The sequence below is a fragment of the Centruroides sculpturatus genome, unplaced genomic scaffold, assembly GCF_000671375.1.
Source record: "Centruroides sculpturatus isolate CEXI.00-Female unplaced genomic scaffold, Cexi_2.0 scaffold110, whole genome shotgun sequence".
In the NCBI taxonomy this organism is placed as follows: Eukaryota; Metazoa; Arthropoda; class Arachnida; order Scorpiones; family Buthidae; genus Centruroides; species Centruroides sculpturatus.
The window spans coordinates 116,769-140,762 of record NW_019384339.1 but is presented as its reverse complement, the minus strand read 5'-3'; the positions used below and the strand labels follow the sequence as shown (position 1 = coordinate 140,762).

The following is a 23,994-nucleotide window of genomic DNA, read 5'->3' as shown; positions in this document are numbered from 1 at the left end:
ACGAAAAGAAAAAAATAAATAAAAATATCGTTTGTAATTTTAACGAATAAAAATTCCGGCAGGGTGCGCGACGGGCGGTTAGCACGTCGTCGGATTAATGGCTTCCCTTTGTTGCTAAGGTGGTTCGATCGGGTTTATTAACGTCAGTACGAGAAGGAACGGTGCCGGAATTCTCTCGGATATGAACGCATTAAGTCTGTACGTAAGAACTTGTAGGCGAATCTTACAGTGGAGTGGCGACGAGCATCCGGGAGACATCGATCGCTTGCTGTTGTTCCTTCGTCAGGCGCTCTCGTGCTGCGTGTGCGATCATCTGCCCGTCGTGCCCATGTCGTCGACCACGTCGTCGTGCCAACATTCCGTCTGCAAGTCGTGCATCGGGGGCAAGATGAAGATCAAACCCTCGTGTAGCTGGTGTAAGGACTATAGCAAGTACAGCGAGAACACCCATCTCAGAATATTGCTTCAATTGTACAAGAAACTATGCGAATATTGCGCCAGCGTGTCGCTTCCTCTCAAATTCTCGCAGCTGAGCGACGCGACCAACGTCGACTTGGCCGAACTGGTGCGAGAAGGAGTCTCCCTCCCCGACTCCGCCGAGTGTTTACCTTCCGCGGCGACAGATGGCGCTACTTCGCAACAGCTTCCCGTTCCCCCTCCTCCGGTGGTCAACGGCGAGACTAAGGAACTGTCCAATGGAGTCTACAGCGTCACCGTCTCCGAAGACAACTCCAACAAGATCATGATCAAGAGGACGGCCGCCGACGTCAACAACGAAGTCGACGTCTCGTGCAAGAAGTCCAGATCCTCCTCCTCCTTCAGGAGCGCCAAGTCTAGGTTAAAGAAGAAGGGGTGCAGGTGCGGTCTGGCCACCCCCAATCCCGGAAAGTTGACCTGTTGCGGGCAGAGATGCCCCTGTTACGTGGGCAGCAAGGCGTGTTACGAGTGCCGCTGTCGGGGATGCAGAAACCCTCACAAAGCGGAGGATGTGGATCAGAGGGGGGAGGATGCTACCAAATCGCGTCAGCAACCGGCGCAAAACGAAGACACGAGCGACGTCGACGTCGACGGTTAAAAAAAAAAAAGTTGCAGGCAAATTTACTCTTTAAATGGTTAATCGAAGGTTTTATAAATTTGTAAACCGTCTTAAAAATTAATTTTTTGATGAAATTTTAAACAAAAAGAATACAGCGCGAGAAGTCTCTCGGAGGCGCATGCAATGCAACCTTCGTAGAGTTCTGCCATATCTTATATCGGGCGAGGGGGCACTCGGTCGACCATTTGAAGAGTATTTTTTACACGAATGAATTTTAATTAATTGTTGTTCATCATGAATTATTTTAAAAGAAAATCCGCAATATTTTAACGCGATCAGAGTGCGGACGTCACTGATATTTCCGCTTCATCCCGTTAATGACGAAAACGTCTACGTCACTGTTATTTTCGTGCGGTGAAATTCGTCTCTTCTCTGCATTCGTAGCGTGTGTGCCTTGGGGGGTGTTGTCGACCGAGTCCATAACAGATTCATTGTGATATTCATATTTTAATAAACCATCGCATCGTTCAACAAACTACAAAAAGAAACAAAGCTATTCGAGTGTTCCTGATCGGAAACAGCCCAAAAAAACAAACAAAAATCGAGCACTTTATGTACACTTATCAGTTCAATAAATAGTTATTGCCACGTGTCTCGCCGATTGTGTTTAATTTTACGAAGATTCAAATCATCTCGTGTTAGACCAATGGCCGTGTTGCCTGGTAAGACTACTTTAACAGGCCTAAATCTGATTATGAATGACAGTTTTATCTGAAAGAGATTATATCATTGGCTCGTTTATCCGGCTATATTTGAAGCCGCCTCTTATTTGATGATGTAAAGATTTTTTGGTGACGTATTCGTCGGGATTCGGACATTTTGATGTCTTAGTTTCATTTCATTATGAATGGAGATCGAGAACGAATTACTTTTTTTTATATATAATTTTTCATTAACGTAGCGGGATAGCCGACATCTAAGGGGTTTTGCTTTGGTGGATCCGGGCGAGCAATTCCCCCACAAATTTTCCAGAAGAGGTTAGGTCCGGTGCCAGGCCGAATCTACGTTGGGTATGGAAAAACGGGCGCGTTATCGTTTCATGGAACACAGACAAATTTGAATTAGGGGATCCCTTGTATAGTGAGAAATGCTTTCTTATAAATTATTAGTTTGGGGGCTAGACAATTGCTCTTTTTGTCTATAGGATAACGTGCTGCTGTGAAAAAAGCCCTCTCAGTGTCCACGGGGTGGAAAACCAAAAATTAAACAACGCAATTGGTGTATCATTTGTGAATTACCCTAGAAAGCGATTTAATTTCGGACAATAAAGTTGTTCTCGCGCCCACCACTGGCCAAGGGGTCTTTGTACCCTGAACACTGGGAGTTCGGTCGTGGGTTCGCGCCTCGCTCGGACGGGCTGGTCACGTGGAGTTTTCCTGGTTTACTCCACGTTTGTAACGCCTACTAAATAGGGGTTTCCTTTAACTAAGATTAACTAAGACCTTTTGGAAGGTATCCCCTCGGCAGATCGCCCAAGTGTTGCGTTATTTAAAAAGCACTGTACCTGAAAAGCGCTGTAGGCACTAACAGCCGACAAGAGCTACGTTAGACCAACAACGAGGGTCGGGTCTTATACACATTTGAATCAATCCATGAAAATTTCTGAACAGATTCGAACCGATTCCTTCGCAATTACAGACAAATTGTTTTCAAATTTCTCAAAACCAATAACATTTCGTTTTATATATTAAATTAATGGCGGTTCGTTTTCTGTAATCTTTTCGTCTATTGGAGTTCCAACCAATTATTCGGCCGAAACCGAAAATAATATTTTAAATACTGAATCAAAAACGTTTCAAAATTCCACACGGAAGAGTTTAGTAAGGAAGAAATTCCATAAATATGGAAATTAAAAGCAGAAGGCTGTAGTGTCGAGGAAATTACTGTTTTAACACTACGTAATTGTCAAATATTCTAAAAACAATTATATAACATTGTATTTGTGTTACAAATAAACAATAATAACCACTCGCATTGTTAAAAAATACTTAATCTAAAAAATAATAATAATAAAAAAATATAGATCATCTATACTCTTGGGACACACTGTACAATATTAGTAAATATTGATTATTTTCAACTGTGAATATTTCATGTTTTTCTTAACATTACATATGTAAGTTTTAAAATTATTTTTTCAAAAATATTTAGAATATCACTTTTATTTTAAAACTATAAATTAATACTATTTCATGTTAGGAATTATTTAAATGAAGCACNGTCTATTTACGTTCCTTAAAATTAAACAATTTCAACAAAAAGCGATTTTCTTTTTTTTTTTTTTTAATTGGTAGGGAGCGCTTTTTTAATTTTTACAGAATTGTTCTTAAATAATCTAAAATAAATTTTCCAATTTATAATTAACAAAATTATTAATAATTAATTTCGAGTTTAGATAATGACAAAAATACGAATACATTTTTAATATTTTAATTAAAAGTTAAAATAATATTTAATAGCAATATTCGTCGACAGATGGCGGCGCATATTTTATAAAGTAATTCGACGTCGGCTTGAAAGAAGTTCGTAAAGGGAGTGGCAAAGAGAATTTTAAAAAAATATATATATATATTAGAATAATATTTCGAGGTACGTTTCTAATTAATACTTTTAAAATAATCTTAAATAAATAATTAAATTTATTAAAAATCTGGCAACATTAGGAGTCGCACACGTACGTTTTTTTTTTTTTTTGCTACGTAATTAAAACGTCAGCGAGAATAGTTAAACGAAAGAGGTCAATTTTTTACACGGAAGATTATTACGGGAAAAGTTTTTTATTTATAAAAATTAGATTAGAGTCCGGCCGACTTAGTGTCGGAGGAAAGACGAGGAAGATGCCAGTGTTGTCATCTAAGCCTTAATGACATGGCATCGGACGGAGAACAAATCATCTGTGACCTTAATTTCCAGACGGATGCCTTTGACAAAGTATCCATCGACATCGGCACAACAGACACGTTGCTTCCATCCCAAACGTTATATTTAATTCCCGGTAATCGAATCAGGATCCACCCATCTAGTTGCCGAGACGTCACGAAAATTAGGGACGTTTTTACGGGGGCGAATTTTTTTACTTCCTAACGAAGATCACAGACGAAGATTCTTATTGGTTGTCGGTATCGCGGCATTCATCTGAGGAGGGAGAAGATTTTCGGACTTTCGCCCCGAGTGCAAAGGGGAGAGCGAACGTTTTCTTTTTTTTTTTCTTCTTCTTCTTCTTCTTGAAACGGTCTCTAACCTGGACTCTAATGCTCTAACTCCAATCCAGCGGAATAAGCCGAATTTGACAGACGTTGTCTGTGCTCGGTCGAGCGTCAATCTTCCTCCTCCTTTCTTCTACCGAATCCGTGACGTCAACGTTCATAACCTCCCCCTTCCCCACACTCACATCGCTATCGAAATTCTCAAACACCTAATTTACAAAAGTCGATTTTTGCCCTCGTTTCTTCCTTTTCTGTCTAAAAAAAATATAAAAAAATGCCCGAAAAAGAAAGGAAAAAAAACACTAACTTAACCTAGTTTTGTTGGAGGGTGAGCGACGGAAGAAGCGAATAAACGTCGATGATTGGTTTCTGCTCCGTTTGATGTTGCACGTGCTACGGACCATTGGTCGAAATGGTGGCCACTCGGTTGTTACGGTTCAGCGATCCTTCGAGTGTTTTTCCACCGAATGTCTGTCAAATAGGCTTTTTTTTTCCCCTCCCTCCCTCCTCCTTCTATTCCCTCTTTCCGTTTTAACTGTTTGTCTCGATTTAACGATTCCGTTCGCTTGTTAACAACAAGTGAATGCTCCATTGTGTTCCTCCTTCACTTGTTTACGTTGGAGTTTAACCGATCCAAATATTTGAATTGGTAATTATGGAACCATTCAGAAAAAGTCCGAGTCGCCTAATTGCCTCTTTGTTACGCTTTAAAATAAAAACAAAACAAAACAAAAAAGAAAAAAAACACTACTTCTGTGTGACGTAACTTACGTCGCTTGAAATTTCGAAGAGAAAAAAACGTTTAAATACGTTATCTAAGCTTAATCGTTACGTGTTACGTTAATGTTACGCTGTTTTTTTTTTTTTTTTTTTTAGTGTTACGCTTTAAATTTAAAACCCGTAACGTCCGGAAAAGCGTTAATCTACGGAATATTCTTGCTATTAAGCGCTGAGGAAATTGATTGTTGCGTCACACATAGGCGACAAACGTCGTTCCGAATAGCGGCTTTTGGCGGAGAGTGAATCAACACTTCGAGGAAACCAGAAAAAAAGGAGTGTAAAAAAAAAAAAGAGCGCGCGAGAGAGAGAGAGAGAGAGAGAGAAGCGCATTTAACACCAGATCGGACAATGTGCTGGTGTCAGACTAGTTTCTCGCCTCCGACTGAATATTGTGAATGATTTGTGTTGAGAAGGACAATCAATATCACTTTCTGCGCTGCCAAAACAGCGGCAGTCACGCCCTGGCCTCGTGCTAATGGCACACCACCATCCATCGCTTCCGTCGCAGGACGGCGGGTGGTAGTTGGTCGCTATTGGTCTCATCCATGCATGAGCTGAGGCGTGAGTCAGATGCCTTCTGCAAAGGAAACGTTTACGTCGGGTCGTTAAGAGTTCGCGCGTTCGCTACTCGTTAGGTGACGATATATCACTCCAACATATTGCTAAGTAACCAACGACGTCTAGTGGACGCCCCCCCCCCTCGTCTGATGCGCCCACTTCCTGCCACTAAGAAAGGAGAAGGGGAGGTTACGGACAGACGACCGGACTCACGCTCTTCTTCGCGTCAACTTTTCCCATCCTTCCAGTAGAGTTCTAGAACCATTTCTAGTGTTCTAGATCCATTTCTGAACGATTTTAGTGCTCTAAATCCAAGTGTTTTAGTGTTTCGTATATAATTTTCGAATCTCTAAACGCGGACGAATGGAGAGAAATTGTGCAGCTCGTTAACTCTACTGTAAATTGTTATTGTTAACAGAAAAAAAAAAAAGAAGAAGGGGGGAATAAATCCATCTTCCGCCTCATCTACTCACCACTTTCCTACCAGCTATCCTCGCGGCTAATGGACCATTCGTTTTCTTTTTATTGAAATTTTAGAGGTCACGTGGTGGGATTTCTTCGTCACTTCCGATTCGGCAACGTCACGGGACGCGATCCTCTCGTCTACTTCCGTTAACATAAAGCCCGTGATGGATGAGGGAAGTTGAATGAAGCGTGCCAGTAACTAAAAGAGAGAAGGAGATAGAGAGAGAGAGAGAGAGAGAGTTCTATTAAAGTAAAACAAATCCCAATTAATTCTTATTGTATTTATTTGTGTGTTTCTCTATACCTAAATGGACTGTTTATATTACACACATTAATAGAAAATGTAAATATTCGGCATTAAGGCGCATTATATCAGTCAGGGCGTTTAGTATTCTGCTGGAATCGTGTCCAGGGCCCTTCCCTTCTTCCAAATAACGATACGTGTAAAAATGCCAGTCCCTAAGCTATAAACTCGTAACGACAGGCCCTAAACCGCGGCTTAGGGCCTGTCGTTACGAGTTTATAGCATAGGGACTCGTGTTTTACACGTGCAAATCGAACACCCTTACTAGTTCTATTCTAGTAATAGAATATTCTGTGTTACTTTATAGTGTGCTATTCTAGTAGAATACTAGAACAGTTGAGTTGTGTTATGGTGTGTGTATGTGTACTGTACTGTACGTTGTGTTGTTCTTATGTATAAACTATTGTTCTAGTATTATACTATACACTAAGACACTATTCCTTAGTATTATATAGGTATGTTCTTCACTAGTAGCGAAAATTATGTGTATTTGTAATAGAGGGCAAACTGTATTATAACACTATACTTTATAACAGTAATATTTACAATGATTTTACTGGTTTAGAGTGTAATTCAAAGCGTAGAAGGCGCTAATGAAATAAATCTTGGGCTTTAGAGATTATCTGCCGGGTATAAAGAATGACCGAAATGCTTAAGGGTAAAGTTTATTTCCTCGAGCAAAACGGGGGAGATCCCTTTTCAGATAGAGACGGTCGGGAGACAAATTTCCTTAAGACAAGGATAGATGCTTATCTGAGAAAAGTACACGCGCTTACGCCAGAACAACACCGAGACAAGCGTCGAGTCTGTCTGTTGATCTATCGCCTTGTTTGTCTTTTGATGTAAGACCGAAGGATAGCATCTTCTTGTCGAATTTGTTGCTCCTCCGTCCCTCCTCGTATACCCTTCGTCCTCACCTTACCATCGATTTAGAGTGGGTCGTAACTCTCAGCCAGGTCACGTTACTTCTTAAATTTCGGGTAGGTGACAAGTCGAGGACTTCATTCCTCAAAATAAGAGATAGCGTTATTGTTTTGGCATTCCCTTTATCCGGAATAATCGTTACAAGCGGGAAAAGTCTCCGATGTCCAGGAATAAGCGCATGAGGTTACGGGTTCGATTTTTTTTTTTTTTTGAGGGATCGAGCGAAACACCTGACTCCTAAACGTAGTGTATTATTCTTTCGTATATTAAAAGGTCATTTATCAGTGGGAACAACATTTCTGCAAACATTTAGAAGGTATCAATCGGCTTTCTCATAATGCCCCACAGTTAGTATTCGAGGCCATTGTAAGTTTGTTTGGACTAAATCTCTAACAGCGGGGTAACGTCGACGCGTATGATGGATGGGAGGAGGATCAGAGTTTTGGGGGAAGCTGGTCCCAAACTGGCCACCTGGGTGGGACCGACGCCGGCCACGCGACAATGGTCGAGTCGTAGACTCCGGCTTTTTAATAATGGCGGCCTTAATGGTGTGTAAATCTCGGAGACGGTTAATCCCCGACGTTGTAATTGCATTGTCCACCGATACCGATTCGACCCCGGCTCGGGAAGTGCCACACGTCCCACGCGCGGGAAACGTCACCGCAAATAACTAATTGAAAGCGATTTGATTAAAACTTTCTTTATGAACTCCTCCATATTGAAGCCATCCATCAAAGGAAGCTGCGTCACCTTTCTTAATTATCCCTACCGGGCCAACCGCCCCGACTCTTCCCGTTCCCTGGCTTCAACAGGAAGAGGGGGCCCTTCTTCCTATTCCAGTCAGGGAGCCTCTTCCTCTCCGCGGGGCCCACGGCTCCTCTTCCTATTCGGACAAAGGGATCCTCTTCTTTTCGCGCGGGCCCACTTCCCCTCTTCCTATTCGGGCAAAGGGCCCCAAATAGCAAGAGGGTCAGACAGAGTGCCCCTTTTGCCCGTGATTTTCGGTTGGTTTCGAACCGAACGGCCGAACGATCCGAAGAATGGCACCCTTTGCCGAACGTTGAGGAGGGAAGGGCAATCAGAATTAAAGCGGAATATTGTAATAAGGTTAGAAACGACCATCTGTTGTAACTTATGGCGATTAAAGGATTAATTTCATTAAAGTGTGTTCTCTGCATCCCTCCTACCTTTGCCCGGCATCGTATCAATCAACACGGTCCATTCTATTGCATTAGTGGTTGGTTGCCGCCCGCCAAGCAAAGTCTTTCCGTCTCTGCTTGCTGCCGGGGTCTTAACACATTAGTGGCTGGACAGGACGCTGTGGTGTCCGACTTCCCGCTGTCTTCTCCATCGCCTTATAGCGCTGACACTAGATAGACTGACTTCCCCACCGACTTTAATGTTCTCTGCTGCCTCCTTTTTTTTTTCTGTCCTTACAAGCGGCTGCTGATGCTAGATCAGTCTTCGACCATCTGACATCGAGTACCCTATTTCTCCACCCCCTTCCATTACCGCAACCGGGAAAAAATCTAGTCTTGTGCCATTAATATGCTCGAAGAAGAAGACGTGAGGCCGTCTGTCACCTTGTGTTAATCCTGTCCTTGGGATTTGGGCACGTTTCGAATTAGTGCCACACTCCGAGAGTCGCGACGGGGGTGGGCGAGCTTAACCGAGCGCGACGCGTTCGTAATGCGTAGACAATGTCTTCTTAATGGGAAAGTTTAGTATAAAGGTTCCTGCGGGGCGACTTCTCGTCGCGCACCCCAATCCCGCGGAGGAGCTAACTAGAAGGAAGCATTAAGCGTTACGTAACGCTAAGACGTAACACCGGACGGCTCGGTTACGTTAAGAAAATCTCGTCGAACGGTGGCTCGCGAGGGAATTTCCGCGGTGCCATCTGCTAGGGGGGTGGCTAATCTTACAAGGCTGTTAAAAATAAGTAGCTTGTTTGCCGGTCGGAAGCCACGCGCATCCGGCACGAGAGGAGGAATAAACACTCAAACGACGATGCTTAGGGTATTGTGTATGTAAACCGCTTAAACGAGGTTGGAGTGGATAGGTCCACTCCGTAATAATGCTCGAAGCGTGCCACAGATGTTTAGAAAAGCGTAGGAGGAGGGTCGACGTTAAGGGACGTTGTAAGTTAAACACTAAAACCACCACTCGAACGGACAATACGGGGTTTAAGGTCGGGTAGAGCTATTGTGTTAACGAACTTCTTAAGAATGCCCCCGGTATATCGTATATATATTATGTTACACGCTTTTAACGAACCTTATCTGGCAGTATCAAAGGATAAGTAGGTCTATATACAAGCGGTAAGGGGTAAACCCACCGTAAAGAACCTCCGACAGGGGAGAGAGACTTCGCAACCGAAGTATCATCCGGAGAAAACGGTATCTGCCCAAACACCGGGGTGTCCCCGAAAAATAGCCTGGAGTAGTCGTGTTACCGCTCATACATATGGATGAAAGGAAGGTACAGACACACACTGGCACCCCCCAAAAAAAACGCGATTTATAATCCAAATTTCATTCCAGACGAGGTTGGTTTATGCGATTCGAGACCCCCCAAAAAAATTCACACCAGGCCCGAGAAGAGGAAGAAGTAAGCGCGTGTTAGTTAGACAAAACAAAAGAGCTCGAGCGCGTATAGAGGCGCAACATCCCGCCAACGAGGGGGCAGGCGAACTTAGATTGGCAACGAACACCTACGGAGCCCGAAATCCCATCCCGACGAGCTACCATCAGTCACGACTCCAGTCCGCTGCAGGGGCTTTCCTAAGCTGCCAGTTCCGTCTCCAGCAGCCTCACCATATAAAACCTGAGCGACAGACATTGGCAGTGACATTGCGACGGAGAATACCGCCAGGTAGGTCTCGTTTTCTCTTCTTCTCTACTCTATCTACCTCGCGCCGCGGAGCGGGCGCGCGCGCGTAGTTTCTAATTAATCGTCAACCCCCGACCTCTCCCCCCACGCGCCGGTTAGTTTTTCGGCCATCCCTCTAGAGGAACCGTAGAAGGGTGGAGAAGGTGCGGGTCGGCCACGGAAGGATACATATTTGGGTGGGAAGAAGGGTCCCCCCCCGGCCCGACGACGACGTCGACGTGGTGCCACCCGCGGATCGCAACCGACGTCCACTCCTTAATGAACAATCGGAGGACGAAACGAAAGCGCCAATCAGAACGTGGATGGATGTCGAATGTAATCAACTTCTCTCTGGGTATCCTCCTCCACCCGGGGGGGAATTCGACCCATTCCGTTGCAAATAATTAACTGATAGCAGCAACCTTAATTTTTACTAATTTCTACTAATCTCGTTGGGTATTATTTTACGCGCGACCCCCGCCGACATCAATTAATTCGTCAGAAAATGTTCGTTTTTCATTTCCGCTCCACATTCCTATCTCGGTTTGCATCCCGGTCGACCTGTGGGAACCTTCCTTGTTTATAACCCTCCCGGCAGATAAATTCTGCGCGCGCTCGCTTTAAATAAATCCCCTTTTATGGCCAGAAATTGTTCCCCAAACGTTAAATATATCAAATGACTTTATCACTATCGTAAATCCTCCCCACCGCACGCGCAAACGCCAATTTCTCTTCATCTGCATATTTGATTAACTCCCCCCCCCTTTCCTTCCGCTCCTCCCCACCGTTTATTTGTAAATAACAAGGGAAAATCGCAGCAAAAACCAATCTAAAATTACAAAACTCGATTATCCGAATTTTTGGCCTAACTGCGCTTGCAATCCCCCTTACTACCGTAGTGTTTTTTTTTTTTTGTATTGTTACGGGCGAGGTGTTCTGTTATAACGAATGAAATTCGCTCTTTTACTTAAGCAGACGGGGATGATCCTAACTACTTCGCACCGGCAACAAATACGGTGTTTTTAATTAGTAAGTGTAGACGGCTACACAGAAGTAAACGGGGGGAGGGATGGAAAGTAAGAAAAGAGGAGCGTGATCGGTGTTATTAATGCTCTCGCACTTTTCCGAGCCAACTCCTTCTCCGCATCCGTTTATTGATAGGACGTGATGAAAGAAAGTCTGTCGAATGGACCGAGAACGACTGTAAAAAAGGAGCGTCGACTCGTTCCCCGTCAATAGAAGTAGAGAGGAGGAAAAAAAAAAAAGAGGAAGGTTTGACAACTTCGTCTCACCCCCCGTCGAGATCGAACCGTATTCTGCACAATATCGACGCTTATACCCGAAATATTGCTAGTTCTCTGCCTGATACAAAATGTATTAGTCTGTCTGGAGGACAATAGAAGCTCGTGCAATTTCCGTTTCCCCCTCCCACGTCAACCAGCTCCTTTGTTCCTGGATTTTTTTTTCTTTCTTTCCTTGAACGGATGCTCTTTGATCGGCTCCTCCTCCTCCTCCTCCTCCTCCTCTAATTTTGCGAATTGGAAAACGTGACGCCGTTCTCAACCCGATCCTCACTTTATAAATCCCATAATACTCGTTTTAGGAGGAAGATCCGAGAAGATGGATGCATTTTGTGTGTGATCCAAACACGAAAAAATACAGTGAAAAAGTGGAAAAATATGGCCATATTATCCGTCTTTCTTCTTGGCATTTTACGTCCCTCTTAGTTGTTGCTGGTAGAGATTTTGAGGCCTCGTGTTTTTGCATCTCTTCTGTCCAATATACTACCACATACAATATACTAATTAACACGAGAACGGTATAGTCTCTTGTGTGGAAATTTAATTGACAAGAGGACAAAATGGCGTGGCAGTAAACAAGAGTTACGGAGGAATAAGAATCGAATGTTAGACAAGAGAATATTTGACGGTACGTGTATAGGCCTAGACAGTAGACGTAAAGGAAGAGGAGGGAAAGAAGGGCCCGTTCATCTCTATATTATTTTATGAAATTTTAATATATAGGTACGGAGTTTAATTAAATTCGTTGGGTGGATCGTCCACTTCGCTCTAGGATCCCCGGATAAAAGCTATTTTTAATTAAAAGGATCAACAGGAATCGTCGGACGTGACTCGATAAAGGGAGGCAAACACACTACTAATTGTAACTCGTACACGCCGTAATTAAAACAATACAAAAACACGGGAGGTCACTCCGTAAATACTAGAGGATAGAAACTACAATTCTAAATGCCAGTGTTCGTACAATTACTTTAAATTTCTTGTTCTAATTTAACAATTAAGAGCGGATCGGAGATAATGACTTGGATTTTGGCCTAAGTTCGGATCCGGAAAACCAACGAAATAACGTTTATTTTCTAGAAACCCCGTGTTTTTTAGTCAATAAACGAAGTTTGGAGCCTTCTAAACTTCTTGGGAGACTTAAGATTAGGGATATATTTCTGTTTGGAGGATCTCTAAGCTTGGTTCTCTTCTCTAAGTCTGGGTTATAAATTGATTCTTACGAGCCTCATCCCTCCACTTCACTACCTAAGCGAGAATCAGGCGCGATATATGGAAAAAGGGGGGAGGTTTTGCCTGGAGTTTCCAGTTGTAGTGTTAATAAACGAGAAATATTGGTACCGTAGGGTGGCCTAAACCTTGTGTTCGGCGATGGGTGGAGCGGGAAGCGAGTTGTCAATCCGAAAGGTTTCTTAGACCATTGGAGCTGGGGTGTTTGTAGTGTTGTCGGGGGAGAGGGAAAGGAAAAGAATTCTTGTGTTAATTTGTAAAGACGGCGGCGATATGGTGGACGAGAGAAGGCGTAAATGGCCAGGGAGGGGAGGCGTTGTGGGTTCGTCCGTGGCACTCTAAACAAACGGGACGCATTCCCGTCGGCGGACGTCTACAAATCACCGCGGCAGCGCGTCTCGCGCGCCTCCCTCCGAGAGGCGGGGACGCGAGAAGGCTCGCTATTGGAGGAGGGAGAAGCGGCGCAGGGGGTGATCCAATGGGCGTCGCCGGCCGGGAGAGTAGTCGAGTTGTAGGAGGCAGGTTACGTGCAGCTGCCATTAAGTGCGCGATTATGGAACACGGCGTAGGGAAACGCACGCCGGCGCTGTACCTCGTGGACGTGGCGAGTCAACCCGTCAATGGACTACCCGCTTTCGGGTACCCGAGCGGCCACGTCCAGGAGCCGTCGGCGGACATGTTGAACCCGTTCGTGGACACCCACATCAAACTGAGTCCACCCCACGGAATGACGGATCCGTCGGGAGGACACCAGTTCTCTAGTCAGAACGGATACGGAGTGTCGCATCACCACCCCTACGCATCCAGGGACTTCATCTTCCATCGCGAGCCTCCCGCCCCCCACGGCATGTTCGTGCACGGAGGACACGCTCCCGACATATTTTCGGGTCTGGATCACCACCACCCTCCCGGTCACCAGGTCAGGCTGTCCATCCCTCCCGCGGACGTGTACGGAAGACCGGAACCCTTCAACCAGATGCCCACACCCACCTCGTACGGCGGAGGACCGGGGGCCTTCTTCCGTTACGTCAGGCCCCCGGTCAAACAAGAGCTCACCTGTCTGTGGGTGGAACAGGACCAGATGACGCCCAGGAAGCCGTGCAACAAGACTTTCACCTCCATGCACGAGATCGTCACGCACATCGGCGTGGAACACGTCGGAGGACCCGAGTGCACCAATCACGCCTGCTATTGGCAGGATTGTTGTCGCAACGGAAGACCCTTTAAGGCCAAGTACAAACTGGTCAATCACATCCGGGTTCACACGGGGGAGAAACCCTTCCCCTGTCCTTTCCCCGGCTGCGGCAAGGTGTTTGCCAGGAGCGAAAATCTCAAAATACACAAGAGGACCCACACAGGTAGGTGCAGGCGTTTTTAATCCTTAAAAAAAAAAAAAAAACGCTAAAATCCTTCGTCCCCTGACAGAAACGGACCCGTATAGGTCCTCTCTAGTGTCTGTGGCATCTTCCTAGTGTAGTAAGAAGTCCACCGTCCCGTTTAGGCCTACTGTAACTCCATCCCCCCCAGCAAATTTTGGCCTAGAGAGCGTCGGGCACCACATCCTGTTACAGAAAGACTCAGTCTGGGATTTTAGGGTGCAGGAATGTGAAGCTCAGCGGTTTGTCCCTTATTTAGAATTCCTGCGCCGATGAAAAGCTCATTAAAATGTTATCCGGGTGGAAGAAGGAGGTCGTTTACTCCGAGAATTGCAAATTTATATCATCCCTCTCTGTATATTTGAATATTATTTTATATAATTAATTACGTGTCACGCTCCAGCGAGCCCGGGATTACGTATACAAAAAAATCCACCTCCAAAAATGGTATCTCGTGCAGACTACCTTAGATGTTTTCTCTGAACACCACGGAAGGCCCTTTACCTTTCTCGTCACCTCCATTTAGTGTTGGAGGGCATCGAATGTCACCGAAATTGTCGGGAGTGTCGGGGGTTCGTATCTCGATGCATTAAACTGCAATCTGTAAAGGCTCTGTTCGCCTATTCTGAAAACACGAGTGCAGAGTGTGTGTGGGTAGTGTGATCCAGTCACTCGACACTAAATCAAAATTAATAGCGTATATAGATTCAAAAATATGTAAATTTGCTCCTCACGCTCTTCATTTTGTGTCTTGGCAACGAATTTAATTAGCATCGTTTACGGCTTTCGGCCATTTTTGTGCCAAGTCGATCATTTCTTTCGCTTGGTTTTTGGCTATTTTTTGGATAATTTGAGTTAAATTCGCCTCCAAAATTCATTAAATTACTCAAGAATTAGCCAAATTACGCAATACTTAAGGAAATTTTTGGTAATTACGTAAGTATTTCTGGTGTTATAGCTGGTGTCTGCATCACCCGTTTGGAAGACTTCTCCATAAAAAAACACCAAGGAAACGGATGGAATCCAATTGAGAGTGAGAAATTCTGCTTAATATGCCTTATTGTTACTGCGTAACAGTTACGTTTAACGTTATTTAAGGGTTAAACGAGTGTACGCTGCACTCCTAGGCAGAAAGGACCGAGTCCCGTGTTAGGCCTTTTACGTGTTTTTAGGCCTCGTGTCTCTATCATCTTGCGCCAAATCACACGTTTTACACTGGAGTGCGGGGTGCTATTTTCCATCTTAGGCATTGTTAACGTCCTCCCGTAAACAATAAGAAAGATATTTTCGTATGTTCCGATCGAAATAGACAAATGTCCGGTGTAAGTACACAGAAGAAACGTTCGGTTTCTTAGAATAAACACGGGACGACTAATGTAAAATTAAGGCAGATGGCAACTACTTACTCCTCGCAGTCGACAAACGAGAATTTTACACAGTCATATTAGCCCGTTGGGCAACGTCTCCATCGCCAATCGGTCGGTTAATCTGTCTGTCCGTACCAGGCCGTCCGTCAAACGGTCGACGTAACAACAAAAAAAATGACGAAATTCTTCTTAAATACTTGTCGGGGGGGTCGACGAGTGGCCGCGATTGCGGGGAAGGCAAACAATAGGCGATCCGACGGAGCGTGCCGCCATTAATGGAGTGTGGCGCGGACGTTTTCGTCGCCACTCGATTATACGTGCGAGTAACCGATTCTCCGCCCCTCCCACCCTCGCCGGCATCGATTTTTTCGCGATAAGAATCGCTGCAGATTGGATATTTTCCGCTCCTCCGATCGCGTCCAGCGGAAACCATATTTTTCTAGAGACCTTAAAATTGCGCGGTGTTTTAAGACGTGTGACGTTTTCCCGTTGCAGGTGAAAAACCCTTCAAATGTGAATACGAAGGTTGCGACAGAAGGTTCGCCAACAGCTCGGACAGGAAGAAGCACTCGCACGTGCACACCAGCGACAAACCTTACAACTGTAAGATCCGCGGTTGCGACAAGAGCTACACCCACCCCAGTTCTCTGAGGAAACACATGAAGGTTCACGGAAAGTCTTCTCCACCCCCGGGTGCCACGCCGGGTTCCGGGGGGAGCGGATCCGGCTACGACAGCGACAGCCAGCCCGCGGGTACGGTGTTGCCCGGTCACGTGGTCTCGGAGGGGGGACACCCGGCCAACCTGGCCGAATGGTACGTCTGTCAGCCGTCCGTCGGCATGCCCACACCGCCCGACAATTCCCCCCTGACCCACCCCCACCACCTGCATTCTACGTCTTACTAATCCGTCTACGGCCGTGTTCCGGTGCAGGACTCCAGCACCTTCCCCCCGCACCACTCGGACTCGGCGCACGAGGTAGGTCCTTTCCTTCTCCTTACCCTCCCCCCCTTCGTACGGAGTGACAATTTCGCTCATTAATTTGTTTTCTGTTTTCTCGCCTACAGCCTGACGTGGGTCGTCTACCTCGCAGTGTACAGAGCGGTAGAAGGCTCGTTGGAAGGGAGCGACGTTTTGTACAGATCGCGCGATGCTCCGTATGTATCCATTATTGTTCGTATGACGAATTTTAAATAAAAAAAAAAATATCCGTGTACATAACAATGTGGATATTTATTTCCTCGTCCGACGCCTGCTTCTGACGTGATACAAATGACTGCACTTTCGATTGTTCTCCACGCGCCTTTTAATTGCCTCTCCATTGTCGCCTTACAATTGTTCGATTCATTTGTCGACCGCCCGACTTTCCGCGACTTTAGACCCCGTCAGAACTTATTATTCTTCCCCTAAAACCCTAAAATCTCCCTATACTTCGACCGATTTGAAAAATTGGTTCCCTCTCGTCCAAAATTGACTCCAAAAAAACGTTGCATCTCGTTTCCTACAACGTTAAACCCAGTGTCATCGTTGGTAATTGTATCACTAATTACACTCGAATCACTTTTGGCATTGTCGTGCAAACGTAAATTTAAGTTAGGCCCGGTTTCTAATTACGTCTACCATTATGATTCGCCCATAATTTCGCGTTCTTAAACGTGGTAAACTTGTATAATCCTCAACCCCCTCTCTGTGTGACGTGTACGGAGTGATACAACGTAACTCTTCGTAAAGGGCACATTTACGGGTGTTAAGTGACGATTTTCTACTCGATTAACCGGTATTTTCGACTCCGTACCCAATTTTTGCCACCGTAAAGAAAGATCCTATTAGTTCCCACACAGGCCAATTAAAAATTCTTAATTCGAAACTCCAAACGGACCATAAAATACAATTTACTTACCTATAAATGTTGCTAGTTAGAACCAATTGTCGTTATGGTATTGTTATCGCACTGCATTGTCGCTACATACATTGTTAACGCCGACACTTTCCATATAATTTGTACGAACGCAACAATATACCCTCTCGATTGGTTGAAATAGAGCACATTTTTACGCAAATCTGACGTCAGTTTTTAAAATTTTTTACTGTAAAATCAAATAGATAACACGTTATAACACTAAGCGGTCGGACCCATTGTAATATTTAGGCCTAACACTTAATATAGCCTACTTATTTTACGTCACGTAAACGTTGATAGTTTTATATCTCGAGCTTAAACTAATTCATAATAATAAAAAATATCGACGTCATTTTATTTCAATTTTATTTATCGAAACTGGAAAAAAAATATAATAATAATAATAATGGATAAGTCGATGATGTCGATGATACGATCGAGTTAACGAATCCTTTCAAATCCAAATAACCATAGAGATCGTACAAAATTTATTTAAATATATAAAATTGGTAGAAAATATTTCAATATTTTATTGATTTATTTTTATTCTTAATAATTAAATAATTATTATAAAATTTTACAGACGATCTTTGCTCCAGAATGAAACTTCCCTAGGATCATCCACGTGGATGCTCCTTCCTCGTTTGTGTTTGATAGTGAGGGGATGTCTCTGTATTCCCGAAACCAAGGCACGCGTATATCAAAGCGTACAAACGTAGGCCTACGTACAGTACAAACAGAAAGATCTACTTACTCTCGTTTCCTCACATTTAGTTTATATCTTTCGAGCGCTATGTTAGGTATCGGCGGGATAATCCCCTAATTTTAGAAAAAAAATATATACGAATTTAGGATATTTAACCTCATTATATAAATTCTATTCTTCCTCGAATATTTTGCCCGTATTTATCCACTTTTATGAAGCGTAAAGTTTGAAAATACTTTAACCTTGTAAAAAAAAGTCGGCCATTTCTTATCGGCTATTGGCCACTTGGTAATTTTTTTATTCGATTTCATTTATTAGAGGCAGAAAGAAGCGCGTGGTTATAGAGATCCTCTCGTTTCTAGTTTATACAGGGATCGGGAATCGATCCCGGACCCCCGACCATCTACCGACCGTCGTTCGTCCACATGGCATTATAATTAGTTAAAAGAAGGTTCTATAAAAAAAAAACAACAATCACAAAATTAATTCATTATATATTTAATGCGGCGAATTGATTCATTTAAAGTTTAATAAACCATTATTTTTATACCCTGTACAGTACGTCATTTGTTCTTAGTTACGTTTCGATGACGTCTCTAAAAAATTTTTTAAAGTCTTCTTAAACCCTTTCTTTTTACTTAAAATTTACTTTTTTTTCTTCCGATTTTAATAAAAATTTTGAAAAAATGGAAACGATCGACATTTTTATTTTAATATTTATTTTNATTACAATTAATCGATTAAATTTTTTTTGATCTTGCTCTAATCTAGTTGATGTTTCTGTTAATGATAATTAAACAGATGATTCTTATTAATAATTCTAATTAAATCAAGCCAATGTAATTTAATTAAAATTCCAAATTTTAATTGCATAATTCCTTCATTTTAATAATGATGAAGGAGCAAGGTCTTTTAAAGCATTGAATGATGCATATCAGAAAAATATAGATTCTAGAATGAAATGTTGTTTTATCAGCTGTTTATATACATCTATTGATATTTTCAAGTTCATTTTAAATATTAATTTAAATTAATGTTTATTTTATATCTGAATAGAATAATATTTTAGGTAATAGTCATAGCAATGTTTTCCTATTTTGCTTAATCTTTAATATATAATTCACCCACTTGTTATTAGGTCACAGTAAGCAATTAATTCTATTAATTCTGATAAAAAATGAAGGAAAAGATTTGTAAATTTTGGTTCAGGAGAAGAGAAAAGTTATAAATTTTGGCATAAAATTAGTATAGGGTTTAAATTGATAATGTAAATTCTACTAAAAAAAAAAAAAGAGGTAAAATGAAGGAGAAGGTTATTAAAAACTATAAGTATTGTAAATGCTAGTTTAAAATGATATAAATAAAATAAAATGATTATAAATTCTAATAAAGAATTAAAAGAAACAGGTATGGAAACATTAAGTAATAGCTACTTAAAAGATAGTAGGGAATAAATAAAATAAATGTATTTATATTACTATATTTAAACTTATACTACAAAATAAACAAGCCGGAATTTAAATGGAACGTGTTACTAATTTAATAATCATTTTTCTTTCAAGGTTTACACGCCTCGTGTCAAACGAGTAAAGGACGTCTCGCGTCACTATCACATAGGATGATCATTTTTTACAATCTGATCTGCGTTTTGATCTACACCTTTTGCAGTTCCTAACATATCATTTCCAAATTAATTATAATCAATGTATATATACGACAAAGAGCCAAAAACGTCATTTAATATAAAGGAAAGTATAAGGAAGCGAAAGAAAAAATATATCATCGTGCAGACACAAAATCTTAGGATTCTTCCGAGTAATTTATGTATAAAATCTTAATTGTTTCTTCCCCCCATTGTGGTGTAGTATTGCATTATTATTATAAATAATCATTCCATCGAATAAATCCTAGTATTACGCTTCTATCATCTAACTGTGAAGGGAATCAATCTGCATAATTAATATTTAATTTATAGATCTAACAGTAAACCCAATCGGAGCGAGGGATGAAGGTGAGAAGAATTATGTTAATATAATACTCAAGTTTATTATTTAAAGTATATTTTGCCTTATTTTCGNTATTTATTTATTTTTTAACCAGAAATATTTGGAATCATAAATTTAATCTTTATTTGACCGAATAACATATTTAATTAAAAGAACATTTAAATATCTGACGAGTTGGGTACGTTTGTTCCATTTGAATGATAAAAAAAGTTGAGATAATTCAAACTTTTCTCAATTTTAATTCTTCCAATTAGTAAATATTTTATTTTAATCTGAAATCATTCACTTTTTTCACTTAATATCGCCACTACGTTTCCCTTTTCCCTAATTCTTTAATAATATACTGATATGAAGAAAAAGCTCCAAATTTTTTAGATTTTAAGATCTCATTAGAATGTGAATTTTATGACCATTTTATAAATATATTTATAATCTATATAACTTTTTTCAAACATTAAGAAAGCTTGTACTGTACATCTGAAACAAAATTGAAAAAAATAAATTTTATTATATCATTGATAATCTGTGAAATATAACATCAAACAAAGCTGATAAAATATTTATAGCGGCATCTTATCTAATCTTACTAGGACTTATTAACACAGTGTATGGGGTAGCATTGTAAGTGGTAACTACAGTAAGCGATAGTACTACAGTAACTACAGCAAGCTTCAATAAGCGACAGATACTTCTATTGATACATGCACGTTATCTATTGGAAGATAATGTTACGGCTACAAGCAAGATGAAAAACTACTACTTCCAAAGCTATAATTTTTATAATCCATTCTGTTATATTGAACACGAAATTATTCTAAATTTATTGCTCGATCAATAAAAGATAAATGCAAATGTACGTAATATTAATCGACAGATTAACGTCCTTATTTGCAACCGAGAATCGCGAGTCGGAAGCAAACTGATAAGCTTCATGTACTAAAAGTAAAGCAAACGGTAATCGGTCGGCTTCTAAATCTCGACCCTTTGGTTGCAAATACGACCATAACCAATTTGTCTACATGAACTACTGACAATTACACTCATTACAGACATGCTTTATAATTTAGTCAAGCAGCATAGAGAATGATATTGAATTCTCACTGTTTCAGAGTGGATTTTAACCTGAATTCTCCTGTCACAATTAAACAGTACCTTAACCAAGCAGCCAACTGAATCTTAATTGCCATTACAATTACAAATTACTAATAATTTGTTGAAGTGTTTTAGAATATTAAGATTGCATATGTAGATAAAAATGAACAGAAGAGAAGGAAAACAGTCACCGTAATTTCAGAAATACAGAATTAATAGTAATTACTTCTATCTTAATGTTCAAATCATAACTCCTTTGAAAATATACCATTAATATATTATTAAGCAATAGAAATCATAAGCCAAACAAAGTAAATATAGCTAAAAATTATTTGTTCAATGTTGCAATTCTAACTTAAGTTAGTACAGGCAGATCTAAAAAGACAATAATCACACTCAAAAGATTTTTTATTGCTAACAGGAGTTCATTATTTCTTTAAAATAATGGTTATAATTTAATATTAGAGTGATAAAACTTTTATACTATTTATTTCTTTACACAAATTAAAAAAAAATCACCTCCAAGATTTGCTCCTGGATACACATCTTTAGGATATTCTGAAAGCTTCACTGATTAAAATTATACAGTAAAAATTTTTCTTATTAAGTTGTTAATCAGTCCACAAAAATTTGCAATTTCTTATTGCTCTGTCTTAATTAATTACTGCAACATGCACTAATGACTGCCAAGCACAACATATCACCTGCTGCCAGAGTATTTATATAAAGTTTAAACTGCAATATGTACAAAACAATTTGCTCTTTGAAAAAAATTCTCTTCATTTTTCAATTCCCTTTCCAACAACACCTAAACTATATATCTGCAACCATTTTCTGTGAAGTTAGAGCATTACACTCTATTCACAAGTCCTGCAGACATTTGCATCAAACTAATGACTAAAAAAGCAAACTCTTGTAGAACAAATTCATCTTTTCTCCATCGTGCATAGATTCAAATTGTCATTAAAAATACAACTTTTGAAAGAAAAATAATTGCATGCGCATGGCTGCACAATGAATTATTGAGGAATAGAAACAATTGTAATAAAAACCTATACCCACCCAAGCCTTAGTAAACAGCCGAAGATAAAACAAAACGTCACTGATACAAATATAATGGGGAAAAATCACATCTTAAGTTAGGCTAATCAACTATGGCAAGCATTAATAACTAAAGTTGTAGCAAAAGTGTAGTATAGTAAGAAATTGCAGTCAAATTAGACACTGTTCTATTAACTATATTTGTCATTAACTCAAATGGTCGTAAAATTACTGAGCTAAGGACAAGTTTACGAGTTTGCCACCGTACATTTTTACAGAGAATTGCAACCGAACTTTCCAGTTTGTCACAAGAGAATTTTCTAATAGCTGAATGCTTGAATTTATGATAAACTATGATAAGAATAGTTACTTGACGAGAGAAAGAATCCAATCTGCACGACAGATTTAAACTTGGTATTTAACAATATTATTCAAATTTGGAAGACAAACTTGTGATTTTTGAATTTGCCAATTTTTCTTTAATAATTTTAGTAATTTTTTAAATTTATTAATTTGGTCAAATAAATAAAACTTTTCTTACATTAGGTACTTTTACTTTCATTATACATTTATCTTTGTTATTGTTACGTATTGTTTTGTGTCTTACCTTACGCTTTTAAATGGGCCTTTGTTAATCGAGGGATGATACTTGTTTACCTTACGGTATTAACTTGAGTAAACAAGTAAGTGAAATATATTTTAATTTTAAAAACTATATATCTGTACACATTAAAAATAGAGTAAATACACACACTACAGTTTATCATCTTAGGATTTTTTTTGGCTAATTTTATGAAAATTAATCAAATACTAAACAAACGTGCCAGTGATTTAAACATGGGCTCATGACTCAAAGTGCGCATATTCCACCAACAGTGACCGACCGCCAGAAATCATCAGATACACTCAAAAGGAATTTGTGAGGTTTTTCTGATTCTACCCACGAACACTTGTTTATGTGAATTTTCATATTCACATATTTGACTGTTTCGTACAGGAATTTGTATTTAGAAAATGGATTGCCAGCCATATCTTAAATGTAAAAATACAGAAAATGTCAAAGATGATTCGACAATCTTCAAATAAGCGACGCCGTTGATAAACAAAACTTTCAAGTAAACTAATTATTATTAATTGTTGGGATTTGCCCGAGTCAGTTTGGAACTCAAACAAAAGCCAGTGTGAGAAGGACTTTTGCCAAACAAAACCACTGAAATCGCAAAAAAAAAAAAAAACCATAAATACAGACTTTTTATTTTTGGTTGGTCATTCAAAAAATAATTCTGACTTTCAACCAGCTTCTCATAATTACTAGGGGTCCAAGAAATACAAAATATTAAGAAATGCTGATCCAAGATTATATTTTGCCTTTCTCTTTTGTTTTGATGTTTAAATGCAATTCTTCTACTTTAAACAGTACTTTGTAACTTATATTTTCTTAGAGCAAAATGCCATCGAACTTATTTGTGTGCCGACAAAGTTGATTATTAAGAAAGATTTAAGTTTGACAAATTAATTTTTAGCAATAAATTTTAGCAATAACCAAAGACAGTTTTGGTTAGACTAAAGTATACAGCTAAAAATACTAAGATATTGAGAAATTAGCATTAGAATACGCTCTTACTGTTTATAAAGATCTAATACAAAATGGAATACATATTTAAATAATTCTATAAACGTTTTTACGTGTTCCATATTTTTATACATGCCTTGTATAAATACATGGCATGGCTGTCACACCGTACGAGCTTGCATAATTCTCTGTAATAATAATT

General features: G+C 40.5%; 2 protein-coding genes across 3 annotated transcripts; both read left to right on the top strand.

The window, feature by feature from the left end:
- The first annotated feature begins 5 nt into the window (after positions 1–5).
- On the top strand, positions 6–1,683 carry LOC111633235 (E3 ubiquitin-protein ligase MSL2-like). The gene has a single exon (XM_023377775.1). The coding sequence runs from the start codon at positions 182–184 to the stop codon at positions 1,073–1,075; it is 894 nt and encodes a 297-aa protein (XP_023233543.1). The 5' UTR covers positions 6–181; the 3' UTR covers positions 1,076–1,683.
- An 11,301-nt stretch (positions 1,684–12,984) lies between these two features.
- On the top strand, positions 12,985–16,690 carry LOC111633223 (zinc finger protein ZIC 4-like). 2 transcript variants are annotated; one of them, XR_002758024.1, is made up of 3 exons: positions 12,985–14,090; positions 15,971–16,452; positions 16,542–16,690. XR_002758024.1 is itself a non-coding variant. In XM_023377765.1 (2 exons), exons 1-2 carry the CDS (start codon positions 13,211–13,213, stop codon positions 16,378–16,380), a joined length of 1,290 nt encoding a protein of 429 aa, XP_023233533.1. In that variant the 5' UTR covers positions 12,985–13,210; the 3' UTR covers positions 16,381–16,690. The 2 variants fall into 2 exon arrangements, 1 of the variants encoding a protein (XP_023233533.1); XM_023377765.1 differs by having other exon boundaries at positions 15,971–16,690.
- Positions 16,691–23,994: the final 7,304 nt, after the last annotated feature.

Bases quoted from the DNA above. Each gene is read 5' to 3' on its own strand.
- LOC111633235 (XM_023377775.1), top strand. From the start codon at position 182: ATGAACGCATTAAGTCTGTACGTAAGAACTTGTAGGCGAATCTTACAG.
- LOC111633223 (XM_023377765.1), top strand. From the start codon at position 13,211: ATGGGCGTCGCCGGCCGGGAGAGTAGTCGAGTTGTAGGAGGCAGGTTA. The intron at 14,091-15,970 runs GTAGGTGCAGGC...TTCCCGTTGCAG, and splicing joins ACACAAGAGGACCCACACAG to GTGAAAAACCCTTCAAATGT.